The 25811-nt window shown below is 43.9% G+C and overlaps 1 protein-coding gene across 6 annotated transcripts in view; it reads left to right on the plus strand.

The window, feature by feature from the left end:
- Positions 1-25811, plus strand: part of hivep2a (HIVEP zinc finger 2a) — a 78256-nt gene that overhangs the window by 47495 nt on the left and 4950 nt on the right. For all 6 annotated transcript variants that reach the window (XM_077017316.1, XM_077017314.1, XM_077017317.1 and 3 more), the window contains 6 exons: positions 5987-6152; positions 15312-20450; positions 20702-20847; positions 23726-23901; positions 24180-24281; positions 24686-25626. In XM_077017316.1, the coding sequence (XP_076873431.1) occupies positions 15579-20450; positions 20702-20847; positions 23726-23901; positions 24180-24281; positions 24686-25626 (6237 nt within the window). In that variant the 5' untranslated portion in view covers positions 5987-6152; positions 15312-15578. The remainder of the gene's footprint in view (positions 1-5986; positions 6153-15311; positions 20451-20701; positions 20848-23725; positions 23902-24179; positions 24282-24685; positions 25627-25811) is intronic.

Consider the following 25811-nt stretch of genomic DNA (forward strand, 5'->3'; position numbering starts at 1 on the left):
GTGTGAGAAGATGACACTGATTAGCTCGCCCGGGTGGAGGCCCAACAGGCCTTGCTCAGAGCCGGCGCCGCCCTCTGAGATGAATGCCCATTAAACACCATGTGGCTCCAATTTGTCACAGGCCAAATCCTGTTTCCCAGTGTGCTGATTACAGAGCACTCGCCCCGATCTCCACACCTGCTGGACACAAACGATCCGCGTCTGCCCTGCGTGGTCATGTAGCATCACTGCCGTTTGTGAGGACAGTGTGAATTAGAGCGCTTCCCCACAAAAAGCCCTGCATCTGTGTGTGTTCAGACTCTGATACGACCTTCTTCAAAAGTACATTATATCATTTTTTATATCATATATTTTTGTCTTTGTATAATGATTTTTTTCATGTGACCTGTTAGACCATAAAATACACTTTATAGTGAGTAGGCAAAGCCACCATGACTATCAGATCTGTTGTATTTCTGTGCTTTGATTTAACACAAATGTGGATTGTACAGACTAGAGCAGGGGTACTCAACTCGCGGACCACGGTCCGGATCCGGACCCGAACGCAGTCCTGTCCGGACCCAATCTCATTCCTGATTAACTGGATACGGACCAAAACAAAACCGTAGCATATATTTCAGGGCTATTGGAAAAACACTCCGTCACGAGTGTTACGTTCGCCATCCCGCTCAACAACTTACGTTCGCCACCCCCGCCGCACCGGACCTCAGGTCACAGGTATCTGCCAAAATTGGACCGCGGACAAATTTAGTTGAGTACGCCTGGACTAGAGCATCCTGCTCTGTAATACCTGCAGACAGTGTCCTGCTCTGAAAGAGCAGGGATTATATCAAATGGGATTATATCAAGTGGGATTATATGAGGTTATATTTGTATGGAGTCGAAGATTCCAAAGTAGGTGAATCTGGATTATTTTCTGATAGGGATTTGCTCTCTTCTGTCAGGGGGAGTGGGATCCCATCCCATCTTTTTGGAAGATCACATGAATTCTCCTACTGATCCTGATATTTTATTTTGATTTAAAAAAAACAGCCAGTGCCATCAAGAGATCCATTTAACCTGTCACCATGGGTAATGAGACAGGGAACACCGGCCAACAGGGGAAATCTCACCCCAGTAACAATGTAATATGGTCATGTGATGTAACACACCCCTCAGAGGAGTGAGAGAGCTTCCTCCCCTCAGAGGAGTGAGAGAGCTGTCACACCTCAGGAGTGAGAAAGCTGTCACCCCTCATAGGAGTGAGAGAACAGTCACCCCTCATAGGAGTGAGAGAGCTGTCACACCTCAGGAGTGAGAAAACTGTCACCCCTCAGAGGAGTGAGAGAGCAGTCACCCCCCAGAGAAAAGTGAGAGAGCTACAACCCCTCAGAGGAGTGAGAGGGCTGTCATGTCTGGGCTATGCCTCAGAGACAGAGGAGTGAAACTGGCATCGGCCAGAGGAGGATGGGTTCCCCCCCTGAGTCTTGGTTCCTCTCAAGGTTTCTTCATCATGCCCTTAGGGAGATTTTCCTTGCCACTGTCGCCCTTGGATTGCTCACTGGGGGCTTGGACTGGGACACTTGTAAAGCTGCTTTGTGACAACAACTGTAAAAAGCGCTATATAAATAAAATTTGATTGATTGATTGAGTGAGAGAGCTCTGACCCCTCAGAGAAGTGAGAGAGCTGTCACCCCATTGCTCAAATGCACTATTCAGTTTCCCTTCATAAAAGTTTCAGTCGGCCCATTAAATGTGAGGTAATTGTCTCTGTAGAATGCCTGAAGCTGTGACCCTTATTAAAGAGCCACAGAGAGTTTTAGAGTATTTATTAAGAAGACTTATATTAATTATGAAGAAGAAGGAGGGGGTGAAATGAAGGATAATAACAGGACAGCGCTGGGCTGGTGGGGGGAGTCAGTCTAGGGGGATCACAGAACACCTGATCCACACAAGCTTTGTTCATTTAGACCTTTTAGGTTAAATTTGTAATGTTGTTAGCATTATCGGCTGTTCTGCATTATCTCTCACTAGCATGTTCATGATCATTCATGTTAGCCTCATTGGAAGACAAATGTTTGAGGAACACAAAACAACTGTAGCAGAAGAAACAGGGAGGTAAAAGTGAGGGAGGGAGAGAGAGAGAGAGAGAGAGAGAAAAAGAGACAGAAAGCAAACAGAGAGACAGACAGACAAACAGAGACAGACAGAGAGAAAGAGACAGACAGAGAAAAACAGAGAGACAGAGGGGGGCAGAAAGCATGAGAGGGAGAGACAGACTGACAGAGAGAAAAAGTCAGAGAGAGACAGATATACAGAGAGAGGGAAAGACAGAGAGAGAGAAAGAGAGAAAGCATCAGAGGGAGAGACAGACTGACAGAGACAGACAGAGAGAAAGAGATAGACAGAGATACAGACAGAGAATGAGATAGACAGAGAGTGAGACAGGTAGATAATGAAGCAGACAGAGAAAGACGCCATTGCGAGGGCGTTGGAGGTGTAAAGCGGGAGCAGGTGCACCTGACGAGCCACGCTCCGTTCCCATGGTAGCAGCAGTAGGGGGAGACAGGGTGATGACAGGGCAGCTCGCCCCGGGGGTCTTCCTGCTCCGTGATACATTTAGCTTCTGAATACCACCTCAAATGATCTCACTAACTTTCCTGTATCACTTCCCATGAAACTTTTATCAGTCTGAATAATGCTGTGGACAAGAGACAACGTTAGCACCTTGATAAATTTCAGCATCACAACGACTTGACTGACAGTCTGACCACATTTAGTGTCTTTAAAATAGCAGATGCAGTATTTTAAGTCAAGTGTTTGTCAGTCAAGTGTCCTTGACAGCTCACTACACATTACAACGTAAGGACTATCGCCCCAGGTGATGGTGCTTCCTGATGGTTTTACACCACGGCTGGATTTGCTCAGAATAGAAATTGTGTTTGTTACAGAAAAGTAAAAAGGAAGAAATGAAGGTGCTAACATAATAAAAAATCATAATTTTGACGGAGGGTAAAATCTTCTTCAGCCCCAAAGAGTGAGAGATTGATGGAGTGAGAGAACAAGAGTGAGATATTAAAAGAGTGAGAGATGTGTAATTAAGTGAAGGGATTCGACAGATGCAGCGCGTTCGTCTCGGACTGCCGCTCACACACTGTGGGAGTATATAAGTTCCTGAGAAATGTTTTTCAGAAATAAGCCAGATCGTCAGAACGGAAAAAAACCCCTTGCATTCATCCGTCATCTCTTAACGTTTCAATCTCCCAGACCAATCCCACCGCACGTCGTGCAAGAGAGCTTTTAACAAAATGTGCCACATGTCCTCAAGTATTTCGAAATCGCAGTTCCGAGCGTGCGGCGCAGGCGTGTGTAATTACGCAGTTATTTATACCGCTCATATCTCTTCATCATCCGGCAAACGGTCCAGCACTGCGCCTGCGTGCGGGGCTGCTGAGCGAGGTTTGGCAGGGATGAACCCCTTCCTTCCTTCTGGGATGCGGGTGGTAAGAACAACTCCTGCTGAAACTCGCCCACAAAGCGTCAGTCATCTGAACACCCCGCTTCAGATCCCACTTCAGACCCTCACCACGGGACTCCACGGTTGAAGAGCACATGGGGTCCTCACAGAAGACGGACCGTCACGACTCAATGTGGCTCAACACAGGAAAAAAAAATCAGCGAGTTTCATTCTGTCTTTTTGAATTAATTCACATAATTGAAATCAGGCAGAGACTCGTTAATTCACATAATTGAAATCAGGCAGAGACTCGTTAATTCACATAATTGAAATCAGACAGGGACTCGTTAGTTCACATAATTGAAATCAGACAGAGACTCGTTAATTCACAAAACTGAAAACAGGTGGAGACTCGTTAATTCACATAATTGAAATCAGGCTGAGACTCTTTAATTCACATAATTGAAATCAGGCGGATACTCTTTAATTCACATAATTGAAATCAGGCAGAGACTCACTTATGTGGTACTCCGCTTCTTCATGGGCGTTTATACATCAAATCAGATCCATGCCAACTGTAGAAAAAAAGGTTGTGTTAAATTAATTTTTATGTAGTTCACAGACACATGTTGAGCTGTGGTCCAGACATGCTTGAGTTGTGGTCCAGGCATGTGGTCCAGGCATGTTTGAGCTGTGGTCCAGACATGTTTGAGCTATAGTCTAGGCCTGTTTGAGCTGTGGTTCATGTTTGACCCGTTCATACGGCCTTTCAGCCTGTGCTATATGAGAAGTGAGGCGTAAGATTTTTGCGCGCTTGATAAATCCATTTCCCGTGTTTACATTTGGTAAGCGCTGGCACAGATTGTGATGCAACTCCACAGTAATATCTTGTTTTTCTGGGTTAGCTGTGCTGGCCTGATGGTGCTCATAAGATCTCGGGCGCATGGACGGGCTGTTCTCAGTGCCCCAGAGCTGAGCTTCAGATGGGTCCAGGCTTTCGGCCCGCTGGGCGTGTGTACAACAGCTCTCTGGAGCTCTCAGCTCTCGAAAGGTTTAGAGCCCAACTAAATGACCAATATCGGTGGTCCACCTCAGTGACTAAACTCACTGTCTCACCTCACTGTCTCACCTCACTGTCTCACCTCACTGTCCCCCTCACTGTCCCCCTACACTTCCCTCACTTCACTGTGGGGAAGTTATTTACATGCACTGTTGACTGCAGGCTATTTGGAAACCACCTATCCTGTCATTTTTCTTTCAGCCATCTCAGTTCAGTCTTTCAGTGCCATGAAGTTCACTTCCCTTTGGTATTAAATCAGGAGAAGGTCCCTATTTTCCCTCCTCTCCCATCTTCCCACGTTCCTGCGTCCCAGACAGCAGTGTGGACCTCAGAGCCCCCCGTCTCTGTGGCTCCAAGGTTCAGTGCCACATTCTTTAAAATTGTATTTAATATCTGTGATTTGTCAGCAAGGCCTATGGATCAGGTGTAGTTTTTCACCCTGTCCTGCAAATGAAAAGGGAAATGTTATTCTGTTAAGAGCTCCCCTAATTAGGTTTTGAACTACCATGAGGAGGATTAGATCAGGAGGAGGATTTTGAGAAGGAGGATTATGAGGAGGAGGATTAGATCAGGGGGAGGACTAAATCAGGAAGAGGATTATGAGGAGGAGGATTAGATCAGGGGGAGGACTAAATCAGGAAGAGGATTATGAGGAGGAGGATTATCAGGAAGTGGATTATATCAAGAGGAGGATTTTGAGAAGGATTAAGAGGAGGATGATTATCAGGAGGAGGATTAGATCAGGAAGTGGATTATATCAAGAGGAGGATTTTGAGAAGGATTAAGAGGAAGATGATTATCAGGAGGAGGATTAGATCAGGATGAGGATTAGATCAGGATGAGGATTCTCATGAGGAGGATTATCAGGAGGATTATGAGGATGAGGATTATCAGGAGGAGCATTAGATACATTTCTCAGATACTGTCAGCCTCAGGAAACACAGTGAGGGAATTTAGATTACAGAACAAAGGGGAAAGATCATCAGGAGGAAAAGTGTGTGTCCAGGTGTACCTGAACTCCAGGTGTACCTGAGCTCTAATAAGGAGGAAATTTGTCTCAGGATACTGTAGATGACTTCCCAGTATTATACATGGACATCACATTTATTTCTCTTAGATGTACACTTACCCCATTTTGGAAAAATATTTCTTCTGTGCCATGTTTGAGCCTGAGGAAATGATCTCCACCACAGGCCTCTCACGTGTCCCCACAAGCCTCTCACGTGTTCCCACAGGCCTCTCACGTGTCCCCCTGCAGAAGGGCTCCTCACTGCAGCCATGGGTGATGCCTAAGGCAGGATGAGATCAGGACCCTCAGTGCTCAGTTCAAGTTCATGTCATCCACACCAAGTGCTCTGGCATCACACAGAGCCTCTTGTAACCAGACCAAAAGAATACTGCTCCTCCTTTATACTAACCCTTCATACTTCTATAATACTCCTCTTTTATAACTCCTATAATATGTCTCCTTTTCTCCTCTCTCTTCACAGTGGTCTGCGTAGACTCAGCACCCTGGCTGGGGGGACCCTCTGAACACATCGCCGGGCCCTGTTCCTCCGTCTGACCTGGCTGTGGAGAGGAGGTTCAGAGCTGAGCATCTACCACCCAGATCTTCATCATCTTCATCATCTTCATCATCGTCATCATCATCGCTGGGTGAGTCCAAGCTACTGCTCCTCACACAAGCCCACATGGCCACCCTGCCTGCACCCACAGTCTACAGTGGTGTAGATCAAGGCTTGCGCTCTGGTCTGGGTGGTTGCGAGACAGGGGTGAGGGAGGGGCGGGAGTGAGGGGCAGTCGCAAGATAAAAGGGCATCACTGATGATGTCTGATTTACTGTTACTAATAAAACTGCTGATCAGGTTGCCATCAGTCTACTTTAAATAATCCCTATCTGCAGTGTGGATCTACATTTAATAATCCCTCACTGCAGTGTAGATCTACATTTAATAATCCCTATCTGCAGTGTGGATCTACATTTAATAATCCCTCACTGCATTGCGGATCTACATTTAATAATCCCTCACTGCAGTGTTCATTACTGCCCATCCAGATGGCCTCATATCTGCATATCCTCTCATACTCTCTTTGGTCATTTTGTTTTTGTCTCTCCGGAGGGAAGGATGGTGTGATGGAGGCCGTCACTTAGGGTTGTGCCAGGGAGCTCTTGGGTCTGTTGGTCAAAGCTCCTGTTTACCTCCTTTCGAACCTGGGTTTGACTCCTGGTTATGGTGGTTGCCTTCATTACAGTTTTATTTCATGCTTGTTTTTCACATTTTAACAGAAGAAAGTCTTGAATCTTGAATCTAGGAATTGTTTAATGGCAGTAGTTAGAATTTCTTGGGTTTTGTTGAATTATCAGGATGTGTGTATGAGGCTGTACATTTATGTACAGTTGCTTAGTACTGTCACTTTGTTTTGAAGACTTAACAATCCCATTACAAGATTACTTAGTAAGCCATCTTTCAGTCAGATTCAGTATCTTGGTGAACTGCCCAGAATCTGTTTTATTGGATGTAATTTTAATGTCTGAGTTTCATCTGCATACGAGCTCTCGCCTTCCAGCATACATTTCTGCCTCATTTGAAGTATATGCTACCAATGTGAGTGTTGTGGCATCAAAGCTAGAGATGAAAGAGGTGGAGGACTCTTATTTCGCCTGATGTTTTGTCCAGAAATTATGTGCATTATTTGAATCTTGGCTGTTCTGTGCTGCAGAGGTGTGCACCTCTATTTTGCCACTGAATGCCACTGAATGCAGCGACAGTGGTCCAAATCAGACTCTTATTTTGCCTACCCCTCTGTGCAGCAATGGTGTGCAGCACTGGGCTTTTATTTTGCCTGATGCACCGAGCAGTGTTGGCAGCTGCTGTGCTCTCATCTGCTTGCCAGCCAGATCTGAGCTGTTAACCTTGGACTATGACTAGAGCCATTTATTTGGTCTACTCCGGGAAGCCAGGCCACGCCGCTGGCAGATGCTCCAGGTCTTTCAGTCAGGATCATGGCCCACACACGGGTTCCCTCTTCCCAGCTGAGGGAGTTATGAGGGATTCTGAATCAGCGTGTTTTGGCTGCGTTGCAGTGTGGCCTTTGTCTCTGAGGATGATGGCATTCTGGACTCCAGAGGAGTAAAAATGGAGATGAATGCGGGATTATAGACTGACTGTAAGAATGGAGATGAGTACGGGATTATAGACTGACTGTAAGAATGGAGATGAGTGTGGGATTATAGACTGACTGTAAGAATGGAGATGAGTGTGGGATTACAGACTGCCTCTTAGAATGGAGATGAGTGTGGGATTATAGACTGTAAGAATGGAGATGAGTGTGGGATTATAGACTGACTGTAAAAATGGAGATGAGTGTGGGATTACAGACTGACTGTAAGAATGGAGATGAGTACGGGATTATAGACTGGCTGTAAGAATGGAGAAGAGTGCAGGATTACGGACTGACTGTGTTCAAAGAAGGAACAGCTAAGTTATCCCTCTGAGACTTTTCGCCCCTTTACAACTAGTTTGCAACTGGTCAGAGGTTTAAACTATATAAGGAGTTCGACTCACCTCCAGACCTGGTTACTAGGTAAGAAGGAAAAACCCAGGATCCAGAAAGATAATGAATCTATGTCTACAGCTGCTTCCTGACATTTCTGCAAAATGTTGTGGAAAATGTAATGAAGGCTAGCTTCGTAATGGTTCCAAGCTTACCCAGTGGAAAATATGACAGTCTTTCCGTAGACAATTAAGACCAACACGAAGCCCCTTTTTCCTGGAGTTTTTCTCCTTCATTCCTCATCCTTCCTTTAGTATGGTGATGCTGTGTGCTTAAGGGGACCATGTACACTAAATAGGGTTTAAGGGAGCGTGTTCACTAAAAATTCGAAAACATGTACACTAAGCAGGAACTAAGGGAGCCTGTACACTAGACAGGAATTAAGGGGAGCATTTACACTAAATGGGGCTTAAGGGGAGCATGTTAACTAAAACACTCAAACATGTACACTAAACAGGGATTAAGGGGAACATGTACACTAAACAGCTACAGATTACCACACTGCCACAAGGCCAGTGTTGCTCGTTCATCACACTGCAGAATAATCTGATAATAATAAAAACAATAATCTGAAGTGCACTGAGTGTGTGTGCCTGTTTTAAAGTCACCACCTACAGGACACGGTCATGAACATCCTCCCTCCAAACCAATGAGACATTCCGGTTGCGAGATACGAAAAAGAGAGAGATAGGGGGAGAGAGAGGAGAAGAAGAATGGAGGGAAAGATGGGAGACAGGACAAAACAAACACTCAAAGAGGAGAGAGAGGTTAACAAACACTCGAAGAGGAGACAGAGCTTAACAAAAACTCAAAGAGGAGGTTAACACTCAAAGTGCAGACAGGAGAGAGAGGTTAACAAATGCTCTGAGGAACTTCATTGTTTCTTCTTGCATGGGTTGAACCACCAACCTCATGGCCCCACGTTTGTGACACTAACCCCCAGGCCACCTAGAAAAAGAATGGTGGTTCTTTGAGCTACAGGCTCTGTGCAGCTGTGGTTAATGTATTATCTAATGTGTAATGTTATGGCTGAGTTGAATTTTAGCACGCAGCAGTCTATTGAAGGAACTGTACAGTTAGTTGTCATTATTCAAAACATTCTCCACTGATATAGTTATGGTGACAGGTGAATGGTTAATGTGATCCTGCTCTGCTTTGTCTGCACACTAATTACAGCGAATACATCTCTCTACTTCTCCTTCCGTGGGAATAGACTGACGTAGAGTCTTCAGGAAAGCAACTGCCTGTCATTTGCCTGCTGATGGGACGCTTTTTCCGGCACATTCACTCCCTCTGCCTCCTTCCAATAACGGGCATTGCAGCTGCGGGATAATTGCGTGTTGGGCTGTGCGTGTCGGAGGGGACGGTGGGGCGCGTCTGCTCGTGTGCAGTGGCTGTCCTGCTCAGACCTCCAGCAGCACTGCACTGAGTCACCCGCACCCCCTTCCCCAGAACACGGTTCCACGGCTCCATAACCCTGCATGGCTCTGCCATCGTCTGTCTCACATTGTCTCTCTCTCCCGTCATCTCTCTTCCTCTCTCTCTCTTCCATTCTCTCTCTCTTTCTCTCTCCTGTCTCTCTCTCTCTCTCTCTCTCTCTCTCTCTCACGTCCCACGCTGGACCTGTCACCCACGCTCCTCACCCTGTCTCAGGATGGCTGTGGCTGCTTCCCACGCATGCTTTCTCTTTCCAGCACTTGTACATCAGCCACACACACACACACCACACACACACACACACACACACACACACACACACACACACACACACACACACACACACTCAACCTCTCCTGTCCATAGCGTTAAAAATACCTCTGCTCTTATTTAATTGCTTCCTCTCTGCTCCAGATATTTTTTATTTTTTTGCGTCTGCTTCTTTGTGTGAGAGGAAAGAGCACTGTGAGTGTGGCACGCTCACCTTCGCCTGTGTTCGGGCTGTCATGTGGAAGCCTTGGGCCACTGGAATGCATAATATAAATATAAAGCTGCCTGTGTCTTCCTCTGCTGACCATATGGACGTGACCGGAGCCGCCTCGACACGCCGCTCCGGCCTCTCAGCTGCCGTGAGAGCTGAGATCAGCCACTGGGCCGGGCTGTGCTCCATCATGGGCGCCTAATGAGGAGGCAGCAGGACCCTCCAGGGGGGTGATACATCCCCCAGACCTGCTAACGCAGGCCAAAAAGAAGGGGGGAAAAACACACTATGGAAAGTTGCTGGGTGAGCAAAAAAAAAGAGAGAGAGAGAGATAGAGAGAGGAATCGTTTGGCAGGAGGAAAAGCCGAACTGCGAAGAAAGTTCTGAGTAAAACAGAAGAAGGAGGTGATATAAGGATAATGTGAATGGGTCATTACTCAGGGTCTCAGAAATGTCCTGAGGACCGATGCCTCTCCTCTGTACAGCTACTGGAGATGAAATGATAGTTATTGAGCTTGCATTGTTTTTACAGAATGTACTTGAATGATTGGTGGTGAGAGCAGCAGGCCAGCTGCATGTGAGAACACCGCACTGCACTGTGGGATTTATCCCCCTGTCGGCTTCTCAGTCTTCTCTGTGCCAGTTGATAAAACCAGTTGGAGTTGTAAAATTTCCCTCTATCACTAATGAGCTGGAATAGTTGGAGCATGAATGTAGGAAAATCCACATAGCACAACCTCCCTGTCCATCCATGTCCTGAAAACACACTTAGAGTAGCATTTTTCAACTTGAAGCTAAGAAACAAACAAACAAAAAAAAAGCTTAGATCAACAAACAACTGCAAGAGGAACAACAACAAGAATGTGTTCTCCTGAGGTAAGGTATGATGACCACGGTAAGACCATGATGAATCCCAAAGGGAACTCTGTTACGATAAACTTTGGAATTACTGAATGGAAACAATTAGCAAATGGTTGAATTATTCAGGGTCTGCCATGCAAAAGGCAACAGAACAAAAATGTTTTGGCTCTGCTCAGAGTACACGTCCCTTTTATCATGGCTTGACGTCATTTAGAGAGCAGAGAAAAGATGCAACCCGATATCTGGAACCTGCGCATCAAGAAGTACTTCATCTCCATCCATGACCTAGTAACACCATCGTTAGCCTCTGACTCTGTTTGAGCACTCATGCAAATCCTCAGTTCACGGAGTCCTGATTCTGCTCTCTGGAGGGGCATAAAACCAGATGCCCAGGTGTGTTGGGTCCATAGCTGCATGTCACAACACTCCACTTTTTTGAATAGCAACAACAGCTCTTTAAACATGGAAAGAGCTACAAACAGAAGGCTTGATTGAATGACCTTTATTTATTTGCAGTTATGGCTGTTGCACTTTGGCCAGGTACCAGGTTAATAGGAGTGTGATTTTAAAATAGTGTGATTCCGCAGTCGTGGCCTGGCGGTTAGGGAACTGGTCTTGTGACCGGAGGGTCGTGGGTTCGATTCCCAGACAGGCCATGACTGAGGTGCCCTTGAGCAAGGCACCTAACCCCAACTGCTCCCCGGGCGCCGGGCTAGGGCTGCCCACCGCTCTGGGCACGTGTGATCCACAGCCCCCTAGTAATCACTAGTGTGTGTGTGTGTTCTGACTGCACAGATGGGTTAAAAGCGGAGGACTAATTTCGATTGGGGTGTAAAAATCACAATTGACAAAAATATGGCACATTTCATTTCATTTAAAATACCTCAGGAATATGCTTTAGCAAAAGTGTTAGATATGTTTGTTTAGTTCCTTATATAAAGGTTTATTAATTTAAAAGTGAAAGCAAAAATTTTCAGTCCTGTGTTTGGTGCAGATGGTACAGAATGTGATATTATTCCTGTCATAAACCCCTTTATACCTGTCATAAATCCCTTTAGGGGTGGTGCCACATTCATTGTCATATAGACCCAAGGTTAGGGTTAGGAGAACCTTCATCTCCTCACAAGGCTCACCAAGTCAGCGTGTCAAATGCCTCAGCTCCATATGAGGTTAGGAAGAGTGTTTTATGAGGTCAGGAAGAGTGTTTTTATGAAGTCATGAATGGTGTTTTTATGAGTTTAGGAATAGTGTTTTTATGAGGTCCGGAAGGGTGTTTTTATGAGGTTAGGAAGGGTGTTTTTATGAGGTTAGGACTGGTGTTTTTATGAGGTTAGAAAGTGTTTTTATGAGGTTAGGAAGGGTGTTTTTATGAGGTTAGGAAGGTGTTCCTGGCCGTATAAGGCCGTATAAGGGTGTTTTTATGAGGTTAGGAAGGGTGTTTTTATGAGGTTAGGAAGGTGTTCCTGGCCGTATAAGGCCGTATAAGGGTGTTTTTATGAGGTTAGGGAGGGTGTTTTTATGAGGTTAGGATTAGTGTTTTTATGAGGTTAGGAAGGGTGTTTTTATGAGGTTTGGAGTGGTGTTTTTATGAGGTCATGAAAGGTGTTTTTATGAGGTTAGGAAGGGTGTTTTTATGAGGCCAGGAAGGGTGTTTTTATGAGGTCATGAAGGGTGTTATTATGAGGTTAGAAAGTGTGTTTTTATGAGGTCAGGAAGGGTGTTTTTATGAGGTTAGGAATGGTGTTTTTATGAAGTCAGGAAGGGTGTTTTTATGAGGTCATGAAGGGTGTTATTATGAGGTCAGGAAGGGTGTTTTTATGAGGTTAGGACTGGTGTTTTTATGAGGTTAGGAAGGGTGCTTAACATGAGGTTAGGAATGGTGTGTTAATTAGGTCAGGAAAGGTGTTTTTATGAGGTTAGGAATGGTGTTTTTATGAGGTTAGTAATAGTGTTTTTATGAGGTTAGGAATGGTGTTTTTATGAGGTCAGGAAAGGTGTTTTTACATTGGCTTTGGAGCTGTTGTGAGAACGTTGTTCTTTTCCCCAATCACTAAGGTGGTGTATGTGATGATGGTGCTGGTAATGCCTCATACACTGGAGACGCAAAGTGGTGTGTGGATGCACAGTGGTGTGTGGATGCAGTGTCTCCCTGATATTGTCCACATATATGGACATATATGGAGATAACAGGAACAGACTGAAATGTGTTTTGGAGGATGTATCTGTGTATGCATGCATGTGTGTGTGTGTGTGTGTGTGTGTGTGTGTGTGTGTATCTGTGTGTGCGATGTGTGTGTGACAGGTCCCCAGCATGATATAAAGACCACATGATATATATGAGATTTTTTTATTTATTCCTCTTTGGTTTATGTAATTGGACTTAGTCATTGTTTCAATGTGGAGTGAATGAAGACTGTGTGGGATGACTGCTCGTGTTGACAGTGTGTGTATATTTCACTCACACAGACTCATCCGGATAATACATCCTTTCATAAAAAGTGTGTCCCAAATATATTTTTGTCCTGCCTTGAAGAGAAAAAAACAAATGTTTTCTTATTTCTGTAGAAAAGATTATGTGTTAAAAATCTCTATTGAATCACAGTTGATGTGGGTGGTGCTGCAGGGCCTTGCGTGAGAGTCTTCAGGAATTTGACGTCGCATCTTTCATTTCAATGGAGATGGGGTCAAGGGTCAGTCTTGATCAGGGTCAAGAGTTCATCGCCCAGCCTTGACCTGACAATGGCCACACTAAGAAAGTCGCCTGGCTTGGTGTGTGTGATGTACGAAACTGCCCAGTATCACACATCACCTTCCTGTGTGCCATGGAGCCTCTCAGACACCGTCACTCCTAGTGTCACTGCTGACCTTTGATTCATTGATGAAAAGCATCAGAAGGATGAACAAAAAGGGCAGGATGATACAGCAGAAAACCTTAGACACACACACACACACACACACACACACACACACACACACACACACACACACACACACACACACACACACACACACACACAAGACTATCTGGACTGTCTGTTTAGAGTTTAGAGTAGAATGTTCATATTTTAAAATGAGAGCCTATATTTTGTAGATTTCAATTAATTCCCCCATATTCTAACCACTGTGACATTAGACATAAGCATAAAGTACAGAATGACATTATGAAGAAACCTATGGGGATCTGTCTATTCACACCCTATGTTATGGTATTATAAACTATTCTGTTTCTTTCGCATGAATGAATGTGAACATGAATGTAGCTTTCTACTTCGAAAGGTAACTAAATAATATTTTATCTATATGACGTGTTTATTTACAGTTTTAAAATATTCTGAATCTGTTAATGACAAACACGGTTGACTGTGCGAGCAGTGCTTAGCAAAACATGTAACACTATGGCAAACACTTTGGACTCACAAAAACGAACACGGGACAAGACTAACTCACACAATATATACTTAACACATAACGAGCACTGCATGTAACACATTGGACTAACGAGATGGGTGAACACATACACAAACTGCCACACCCACAGGAAGTACATATATAGACACGGACTAGACATACACACATAGGGGTCAGGGGCTGTAATGTGACAAACAGCTTTGTCCGATATGCCTCAGATTCTTATGACGTTAAACCCTTTTACATGAAAATTATTTGTCTTGGTTTGTGCATGTTTTCCTGTGGAACAAAATGAAATCAAAATGAACCAAAAGTGAATGTCTCAGGTGCTATAAACACCAGCGGTGTTTCTGCTGTTTTTAGATTTCACACTGCCTTCCACACATCAGCATCACAGTTTCCTCACTGAGGCAACATCGTCGATTGCAATCAGGTCTGAGATCAGGAAATACTTTACACAGAATTTTACCATCAGGTCGGAGATCAGACAGTATATTACACGGAGGATATGTTCACAATCTTACCATCACAGACACTAAATCTACAGTCTTTTGGTTCCATACAGTGTCAAGGCTTTATAGTAGACTCAACCACATATGTATTTCGCATCTTTTAGTGTTGATGCATTTAACAGCAGAACGATACACAGGAAAGAAAAAAAGTCAATAGTTTCTTCATAGCCCTTTACACGCCCACACACGTGTGACGTGTAGTTTCTTCATAGCCCTTTACACACCCACATACATATGACGTTGAATGCCACTTGCGTTCCACATGCTATTTTTACACATCTATGTCTTTTTAGGAACTGAGTGGGTTTGGTTGCTACTGGTGATTCATGGGCTGAGAGAGGCTGCTACCTCCTCTGCTTCAGTTCATTGAAAAGTCTTGACATGCTCTCTGGACTATGAAATACTTCTCTTTGTTTTTTAACATTTATATAATACACTAGGTTTATCATTTTTTTCCAAAACATTTAAATGTTTTGTATTTGAAACATAATCCTTTTTAAATGCTGAGGTCAACTAAAAATTGTTAATCTAAAATTGTTCTCATTGTATCTTTTTTTATAGATAACAAGGGGATACAGGGGGATTAAAGAGAAGAAAAAAGTGGATGAAACAAGGGTCTGATGAACAGAACCATGCCAAGAGGAAAGCACATGCACTAATAATTACTGAAATATTTTGGAAATTCAAATGTGGAGCAACTCTTAAAAAATGGAAAGTGAGGACTTTTTGTTTAGATGTCATTGTTAGTCGTTGACCTGGCATGACTATATACTTGAATGCAATTTAATAAACAGCACCTTGAGAAAACCCATTTGAAAAATAGGAAAAATGGAGTCACGTGGAACAGCTGCTGGTCCAAGATGCAGTAAAGAACCACGTGAGAAGAACCCTTTACAAAGAAAGTGGGTCTCTGAGCCCTCTGCTGGTACAAAAAGAAGCACTTATGTTGAACCAGAAGGTAAAAGACATTTGCATCACGAAGGCCCACAGAGTGCTGTCAGTGGGACAGGTATTGCAGGCTCTGGAAAGATGCTTTTAAGTGGTGCGTCTCCGTCATCTCAAGAAAGTCAGTTCTTTCCTCGGTCATATCCCTACCAGTTACCACATTCATACCCACAGCAACCCATGCAAAAGCCTTTTTTGACTGGTACAAAGCCACAACCTGGCTTGGAGGCCCATGCCTGGACTTTCCCAGGGCAACTACAGTCTCTGCCACCTGATGATATGTTTCCTGTTCACGCCCGCTCTCATGGAGTTTTTCCCCGCCAGAAATCTCCAAGTTTACCCAGTGGATTTGGCCACTATTCCCAGTCAGGCTCTGAACAGCAGGAAGAAGGACATAAGAAGGAACAGAAACCCAAGAAGCCAGGGAAGTACATTTGCCAGTACTGTGGAAGGGCATGTGCTAAGCCCAGTGTGCTTAAAAAGCACATCCGGTCTCACACAGGGGAGCGTCCCTATCCCTGTGGCCCATGTGGCTTTTCTTTCAAAACCAAGAGCAATTTATATAAGCATAGAAAATCTCATGCTCATGCTATTAAAGCAGGACTTGTTCCATTCTCTGAACTGGCTACTCGTGCAGACATCGATCAGGCATCTTCAGTTGGTGAAGCAGAGGTACACTCTGATGGAGAGCAAAGTACAGATACTGATGAAGAAACTGCTGAAGGCGCAATGTACCCTGAAAAGAGTAGTCCTGTACCCCAAATATCATTTGAATCTGACAAAGGCACAATGGAAAAGGGTAGAGAGCCTGCATATGCAGATTCAGCAGAAGAACTGGCCATGGCATCTATGAAAGTGCCTATCTTAATTGTCCCAAAACAGGGACTTCCATCAGCAGCCATAGAGTGTACGCAGTTCACTGAAATCAAAGGATCTCATATCGGAGGACAAATGGTACGAGGAGATGAGTCACATACTATCAAACAGAGACTCGCTTTAAGACTCACTGAGAAAAAGGGACAGGACTCAGAGCAGTCTCTAAATCTGCTGAGTCCTCATAGCAAAGGCAGCACTGACTCTGGGTATTTTTCCCGCTCAGAGAGTGCTGAACAACAGATTAGCCCGCCTAACACCAATGCAAAGTCGTATGAGGAGATCATGTTTGGAAGAACGTGGTACTACAGGCCGAACTCCAGATCTCGACAGCCTGTTACAGTTGGTATGGCTCTTACCGCCAGTCAAGACCCTCACATTAAGTCTGGTGCCATGATAGAATTGGACATGAGAAAGATATCAGATGATCATATATTTTTCAGAGAGGGTTCTGCAGATTCCCAAATGGTTTCAGGGTGTGACCCCAAGCAGTATCCCGGAGGCCCTTGCCAAAGCAATTCTGGGCTCCTGGAAGCTCCTTCTGAATCTGGGCCTCTCATAAGAAGTAACTCAATGCCTACACCTTCCCCAGCTAGTCTGAATGTTCCACCAGGTCTTAGAGGGAGTCACTCGTTTGATGAGATGATGTCTCCAGATGATGTGTTTTATCCCGGAGCTGCTGGACTGAGGAGACTGAGGAGACAAGCTGCTTTTGAGCATGGGGAATCTGAGAGCTATGGGAAGATAACAGGTTCAACAATGAAACCAGCTGAGAGAGGACAATTGATGCCTGAGTTTAAAGGTTCAGGATCAGAGCTTGCTTGTCCTGAAATACGCACAGCATATGGACCCTACTGTACCAAAGTTGGAATGTCAGAGATGACCACAAGGAAGCGTCGCAAAGAAAAGAGTGTTGGTGATGAGGAGGACTGCCCTGGACAGTATGATGACACTCGAAGTGGCTCTGTTGAGACAGCTGGGGACTATGATCTAAAACAAGGAAGTCAGGAATCTTCAAGATCCACTCCCACTGGTAAAGGATCTATGTTTAGCTGTTATAGTCCATCCGAAAGTTTTGATAAAGGTCCAGAAGATGTGGTTCTCGTTCAAGATGCCGACAGAAAGGCAGCTGGCAATGTAATATCTGTTATTCAACATACTAACTCACTTAGTAGACCAAGCTCATTTGAGAAGTCAGAATCAATTGAACATCAATCTTATCAGCCAGAAAAAGTTACTGGTCAACTGTCTGAACAATCTGACACAGAGAACATTGATGACCTGCAGAGTCCTGACTCTCTTTTTAGGTCTGAAAGCATGGAACACCAGCAGCAGAGTGACAGTGAAGCAGCATCTATTTCACCCGGCCAGCAATATCAAATGCCCCACAAACTTGTACGGCAACCTAACATTCAAGTGCCTGAAATCAGGGTAACAGAAGAACCTGATAAACCAGAAAAAGAACCAGAGGTGCCAGCTAAAGACCCAGAAAAACATGTGGAGGAATTCCAGTGGCCACAGAGGAGTGAGACTTTGTCCCAACTCCCAGCAGAAAAACTGCCCCCAAAGAAAAAGCGTCTGCGTCTAGCAGACATGGAGCACTCATCCGGAGAATCAAGTTTCGAATCGACCTGCACAAGCCTTTCAAGGAGCCCAAGTCAAGAGAGCAATCTGTCCCATAGCTCAAGTTTCTCAATGTCATTTGATAGAGAAGAGAGCATGAAATCAGTGTCACCAACTAAGCAAGATGAGTTTAGCAAACAATCAGAGTTTCTAACTGTCCCAGGGAGTGGTCATTCTCTGTCCATACCAGGTCATCACCACAAAGAGATGCGCCGCTCCTCATCAGAACAAGCACCTTGTGCTTTACCTACTGAGGTTCCAGAAATTCGTAGCAAGTCATTTGACTATGGCAGCCTTTCAACATCTTCAAGACAAGGGGAGGTTTATGCCAGTGCTTCATCCATGAAAGAGCGTAGGCGTGGATACCTGGTTAGACAGGCATCCTTAAGTGTCTACCCTGAAGCTGTGCTTCAAGAGCAAAGCTCTGAGTTGAACATCAAGCAAGAATATTCTGACCAACATGGTACCAATTCAGTTTGGCAAGCATCCTCAGCTCTAACAGGTGCATCTCATTCTGTGTGTAACAGTGATGTAATAAGACCCAAAAGAGCACAGCCAGTTCCTGGATCACATCGCTTGCTTCAGCAGAGCATCAGTGAAGACAGCCAATCAGAAGACTTACTGCAGAGGTCACCTCGCTTGCCAGGTCAGCTTTCCACAGACAGTGAGGCTTCAGTACATGAGCACATGAGCCAGGATGCAGTGCAACTTTCCTCACTTCAGAGCAGTCTAGCATCGTCTGCATTTTTGCCATTCCAGTCAGTCCTCTGGCATCCTGAAGCCTCACAACTACCCAAACAGCAACCAGCTTTCCAAACAAATCAGCTGCAGAAACAGCATATCAGGCAGCCAAATGTACAGCCTATGCTGCAAAAATCACACCACCCTCTTCATCAAATCCAGGGACAAAGTGACTCAAAGACTGATGGGGCAGGACACAATTATCCATATCCCTCAAGAGCTTCTACACAGAATATTGGCACCTCGAAGGTGGTCACTACAAGTTCGGTTTTCTTACAACAAGTTCAGCCAGTTTTTGCCACTCAGGCTGTTGGTTCACAGCCATCTCTCCCTGGAATGCTTGTCCCTGTTAGGATACAAACCAATGTGCCATCGTATGGTAGTGTTATGTACACAAGCGTTTCACAAATTCTAGCTACTCATGCTCAGAGCACTACATCTATACGACTAATATGCTCAGACAATGTACCTACTAATTCACTTACAGGAATGTCCTCAAAACACCCAATAGGATTCAGTTTATCCAAGATATTAGGTAACCAAGAAGGATCTTTCCAGTATCCTCTTTGGAAAATTCCAGAACCATTACCTGGACGACTGAATACAGGCATTCCCTTGTCTTTAACATCAGGAACCATCTCAACAACAGATGCATCCTCTAGCATCGGAGGTAGTAAGAGAATGTTGTCTCCAGCCAGTAGCCTTGAGCTCTTTATTGAAACCAAACAGCAGAAACGGGTCAAGGAGGAAAAGATGTATGGCCAAATAGTGAAAGAGCTTAGTGCAGTTGAGCTGAGTAACTCAAGTGCACCAAAAGATACTGACACATCGCCACAGCCTGAACTTTTAAAGAGAGATGACTCAGCAGATGATCAGGAAAGGATGTCCTCATCCCCACCTGCTAATTTTCCAGCATCAAAGTTCTCTGTACGTCCCTCTGCATCTCACTTACCTGATGTGCCACCTGCAGACAGCTTTACCCCTCCTCTACAAATTGTTACCAACACTTCTAAAAGAACAGACTCCCCAGAGGAGCTTGACATAGATGATTCTACTCCTGAAACCACCTCAAGCCCACAGTCAATGGTCTCCTCAGGTGATACTCAAGAAGAACTAAAACAGACCATGGGCAGTAAGATACCTGTTAACATGCTGGTGCAACTTGCTGCCAGTCAGAGTGGTGGTGTGGTTGGGAACACTCTCCTGCTCACCGACTTGGCAGATGTTCAACAGTTCTTTCAGTTCCCTAGTCTTCGCACAACAACGAGCGTCAGCTGGTGCTTCTTAAATTACACAAAGCCAAACTACGGTCAGACAACTCCCTCAACCTCTGTTTATGGCTCTTGGTGTGTCAGTTCCTACAATCCCAACCCCCTTAGCCTCAGCACCCGGGCATCCTTGGCTCTGCTTTGCTCCAAACAGAGGAAGAACACAGAAACGTATACAATGGCTGCTATGTATCAGCCAGGGACTGGAAAACTTGTGTCATCCCTCTTGTGGAAGCAGAAGTTTGAGCAGGTAATACAACTAGCTCACAAAGTAAATACAAATCAAAAGCAAAGCAAAATACACCTAATGGCTAAGATCCCATCTATTAATGTATTCTTTCCAGAATTAATATGTACAAGTTAATAGTTATTAGTTAACTATTAATATTTAATAGTTCATCTAGTTCATCTGTCATAGAGTTCATACCTATTTCACTTATGTTCTCTCATGTTTACAATTCAGCATATCACAATATATTTTCTTTTTTATTATTATTTTAGATTAAACCTGAACTCATGCAGCTGGATGTTGGCAAGTTTGGGAAGAAAATGAAGGGGGTAAACTCACGAGGGAAAGAGGACCATGGAGACAAGGAAGCTTCCTCAAAGCAGACTGAGCCTACCCGCATTAAAATATTCGAAGGAGGGTATGTAAAGATATATGTAATTATTTATGTATCTACACTGAATTCTTGACTGAAAACTGTTGGATTGTGTTTGACTCCCATTTTGAAGGAATTTCTAATGTGGTGAAACTCATATTTAAGGAGAGCAAGACTGGTCCTTTTAAGCATACTATACATAATACATAAAAATATATGGAATTGCAGTTTGATTTTGAAGAGCTTGAAAGTATAAAACCTTAAAAAGGCAACATAGTCAAAATGGATTTAAAACTGTAAGGCTCTTTTGTCATTTTATACATATTTTGTCTGTGCATTTCAAGTCACTAATGTGAATACTGAATAACAACCTGTACAGTGTTAGCAATTATTTGAATCAGTAGCCTTGCAGGTAATAGCCTACATGATATCTCATACAGTAAGTCATAAAAAAGAAATGAAAAACTTAAATAGGCTCAGCTGGGTAAATATTTTCCTTCAAAATAGTGTGTTCAAATGAGTTTGGCATGAGAGTCATAATCCCTTGAAGCAAGACATGTACTTAATGAAAGAGCAGCCTTTATATATATATATGAGAGAGAGAGAGAGAGAGAGAGAGAGAGAGAGAGAGATAGAGAGAGAAATGATGTTAAGACAATGTCCATTAGTATTAAAATGCCTTGACACTTGACACTGGAATTGACATCTTTAATCCTGATGGTCCAAAGGTGTTCAGCAAACCGATCAGCAAGTCTTCTCTTGGTTTCTCCAATGTAATGCTGATTACATCTCTTTCAAGAAATGCAATAGACAACTCCTGCTGTGGTGCATGAGAATGAATGAGTGATAATTGTTCCTTTTGTGCCAGTTATTTTATCTGAATGGTTAATTAAATCATTCTTGACGAGCATGTCTTTAATGTCCTCGCCTCGTCTTTAAGAAATGAGTGGAGGATCCTTAAAAAGGGGGATGTAGTCTGTACCTCATCCTGGAGGATCTTGAAGTGTCTATATTATTAGTCACTGTTTTGTTTGTGGAATGATAAGTCAGCACCAAAGGAATTACAACAATTTTTAATATCTCTACTTATCTTACCTAAGTACACAGCAGTCACTTACCTGCTAATCTTCTTTTACCTTTTACCCTCTACTTATATACTGTGTGTATATATATATATATATACACACACATACACACACAGTAGGGAAAATAAGTATTTAGTATTTAGTCAGTCACCAATTGTGCAAGTTCTCCCACTTAAAAAGATGAGAGAGCCCGGTAATTGACATCATAGGTAGACCTCAACTATGAGAGACAAAATGTGAAAAAAAAAATTGAGAAAATCATTTTGTCTGACTTTTAAAGAATTTATTTGCAAATAATGGTGGAAAATAAGTATTTGGTCAATAACAAAAGTTCATCTGAATACTTTGTTGTATATCGTCTGTTGGCAATGAGAGGTCAAACGTTTTCTGTAAGTCTTCACAAGGTTGGCACACACTGTTGCTGGTATGTTGGCCCATTCCTCCATGCAGATCTCCTCTAGAGCAGTGATGTTTTGGGGCTGTCCGCAGGCAACACAGACTTTTAACTCCCTCCAAAGGTTTTCGATGGGGTTGAGATCGGGAGACTGGCTAGGCCACTCCAGGACTTTGAAATGTTTCTTACGAAGCCACTCCTTTGTTGCCCTGGCAGTGTGCTTGGGATCATTATCATGCTGAAAGACCCAGCCACGTTTCATCTTAATTGCCCTTGCTGATGGAAGGAGGTTTGCACCCAAAATCTCACAATACATGGCCCCATTCATTCTTTCATGTACACGGACCAGTCGTCCTGGTCCCTTTGCAGAGAAACAGCCCCAAAGCATGATGTTGCCACCCCCATGCTTCACAGTTGGTATGGTGTTCTTTGGATGCAACTCAGCATTCACTGTCCTCCAAACACGACGAGTTGTGTTTTTACCAAATAGTTCTACTTTGGTTTCATCTGACCATATGACATTCTCCCAATACTCTTCTGGAACATCCAAATGCTCTCTAGCAAACTTCAGACGTGCCTGGATATGGACTGGCTTAAGCAGGGGGATACGTCTGGCACTGCAAGATTTGAGTCCCTGGCGTCGTAGTGTGTTGCTGATGGTAGCCTTTGTAATGTTGGTCCCAGCTTTCTGCAGGTCATTCACTAGATCCCCCCTTGTGGTTCTGGGATTTTTCCTCACCGTTCTTGTGATCATTTTGACCCCACGGGCTGAGATCTTGCGTGGAGCCCCAGATCGAGGGAGATTAGTAGTGGTCTTGTAGGTCTTCCATTTTCTGATTATTGCTCCCACAATAGATTTCTTCACACCAAGCTGCTTGCCTATTGCAGATTCAGTCTTCCCAGCCTGGTGCAGGTCTACAATTCGGTTTCTGGTGTCCTCTGACAGCTCTTTCGTGTTCACCATAGTGGAGTTTGGAGTGTGACTGTTTGAGGTTGTGGGCAGGTGTCTTTTATACTGTTAACGACTTCAAACAGGTGCCATTAATACAGGTAATGAGTGGGGGAAAGAGAAGCCTCTTAAAAAAGAAGTTACAGGTCTGTGACAGCCAGAAATCTTGCTTGTTTGTAGGTGACCAAATACTTATTTTCCACCATTATTTGCAAATAAATTCTTTAAAAGTCAGACAAAATGATTTTCTCAATTTTTTTTTCACATTTGTTTCATAGTTGAGGTCTACCTATGATGTCAATTACAGGCCTCTCTCATCTTTTTAAGTGGGAGAACTTGCACAATTGGTGTCCGACTAAATACTTATTTTCCCCACTGTATATATATACATATATATATATATATATATATATATATATATATATATAGAACATTCACCTACATATATTAAAACCTTCCCAGTTAATATGTTCAGTATGTGTATTTTCATTCCAGGTACAAGTCCAATGAGGACTATGTGTATGTGCGGGGTCGTGGCCGGGGAAAGTACATCTGTGAGGAGTGTGGGATACGCTGCAAGAAACCAAGCATGCTGAAGAAACACATCCGCACGCACACTGACGTTAGGCCATACGTGTGCAAGATCTGCAACTTTGCTTTTAAAACAAAAGGTTGGCTGATCCGTTTCGTCTTCGAGAACCACGTACATGCTGATATCTTATTACAGGCTTTAAAAATGCACAGAATAGAAAGACAATAATCACATTATTGTGTGTTTATATTGAGTTAGAAATTATAGACATTATAGACAAACCTAATGAACATATAAATAGACATTAAAGACAAAGCTAAGTGAACTTTTGGTACTACTAAGTGATGATAAATTGACTAGCCAGACTCCATGCCTATTTGAAGACACACCTTTAAAACTCTTCAACTCTGGTTTCAGGAAACTTAACAAAACACATGAAGTCTAAAGCCCACATGAAGAAATGCTTGGAACTTGGGGTATCTGTGACATCTGTGGAGGACACCGAGGCAGAAGAAGCCGGTATTAATCAGACTCTACGCTCATTGTGTTGACAGAAGCCAATAATGTAATAAATATTAGGTCCCGTGTATGGACCTGATGTGACACGGTTATCTTAACAAAAAAGAAGAGTATGGCCTTTAGCAGGTTTCTTAGAACACGGCCGAATTTAACTCTACAATAAAGATCCTCCTATTTGGATCAAAGGCAGTGGCAAAGAAACCCAGAGACATATTTTGTTGATTTGATTGTATGAGTTCAATATGAGAGTAGTGCAAAATATGAGTAAAACATAATTACGCAACATTACTTTGTCAAGACACACCAAGACATGCATCAGCCTTATTATTATTATTGAATATGATAATGTTGTTTTTTGTCCAAGGGAGAAAATATATCCGCAAATATATCTTTATTTTTTCCAGACACTGCTGATGAGATTCAAATGGATTCTGGGAAGTTTGGCATATTAGAAACGATGGCAGAACACCAGTTCTCTGACGCTGATGATTCCGATGGAGCTGAAGAAGACTGCGATGAGGTCGATGAGGATGAAGATGATGATGAGGATTATGATGGTGATTCAACACCAAAGACTCGTTCTCGAAGCACCAGCCCACTGCCCTACGTCATCCCCTCACACTCCGTCACTGCGGTTGCTGCCTCTCAGGAGTGTTCCCCTGAGCTCCTGGGCCCAGCCTCAGCACCCAAGCAGCCCCTCTTCAGCTATTACACTAGTCTGCCCAGTATTCAAATCACTCAGCTTCTGGGGCCTGGGGAGAGGCCTGCAGAGTCCCAGATGGCAGAATATCAGAAACTCCTACAAGGCGCTCTGGGCGAAGACTACAAAAACAGACTGGAAGTGCCCAGCTCCATGGATGAAGATCTTGGCTTGTCTCCAGAGCATAGCTCATCCTCCTTTGATTTCTCCCCCTCTCGTCTGTCTTCACCAGGCTGTGACTCCTCACCCTTTCGAGAGACTTCACCCACCTGTAAGAGGTACTTGTCTCCAAGACGAGACCTCTCCCCGCGGGGACATTTGTCACCAAGACGAGAGGCGTCCCCTCTAAGGCCTCTTTCCCCAAGGAGAGAGGTCTATCGACAGGATCTGTCCCCAAGGAGGGATCTGTCCCCAAGAGGCCATCTTTCACCCATCTCCCATGTAGGTCGGCCCACGTCTCCAGGAAGGGACCTTGCCAGCAGACGTGAATTGTCTCCCAGGAGCCGTCACAAGGGCATAATAAGACCATTGTCCCCAAGAAGGGCACTTCACCATCACAGTGGTCCTTGGACTGTCAACCAGCATCCATCTGGTGATATAGGTTCAGCAAATCAGAAGGGCAGGAGCCATTCAGTAGTGGACATGGTAAGTCGCTGTTTTCTTTTCATGCTTTGTAATCAAGACATGATGTGACTCATGACTTTCATAGAGAAGTTTTGGATTCTACTTAATTAGAAAAAGTGATTGTCAGGAAAAGTAGTTCACTGTTTGCTATTACAGTACTGAATGAGACATTCTGCTTGTGCTCTGGTTGTTTAAGAACCTTTAAG

Source organism: Brachyhypopomus gauderio, chromosome 9 (genome assembly GCF_052324685.1).
Source record: "Brachyhypopomus gauderio isolate BG-103 chromosome 9, BGAUD_0.2, whole genome shotgun sequence".
NCBI classification, from domain to species: domain Eukaryota; kingdom Metazoa; phylum Chordata; class Actinopteri; order Gymnotiformes; family Hypopomidae; genus Brachyhypopomus; species Brachyhypopomus gauderio.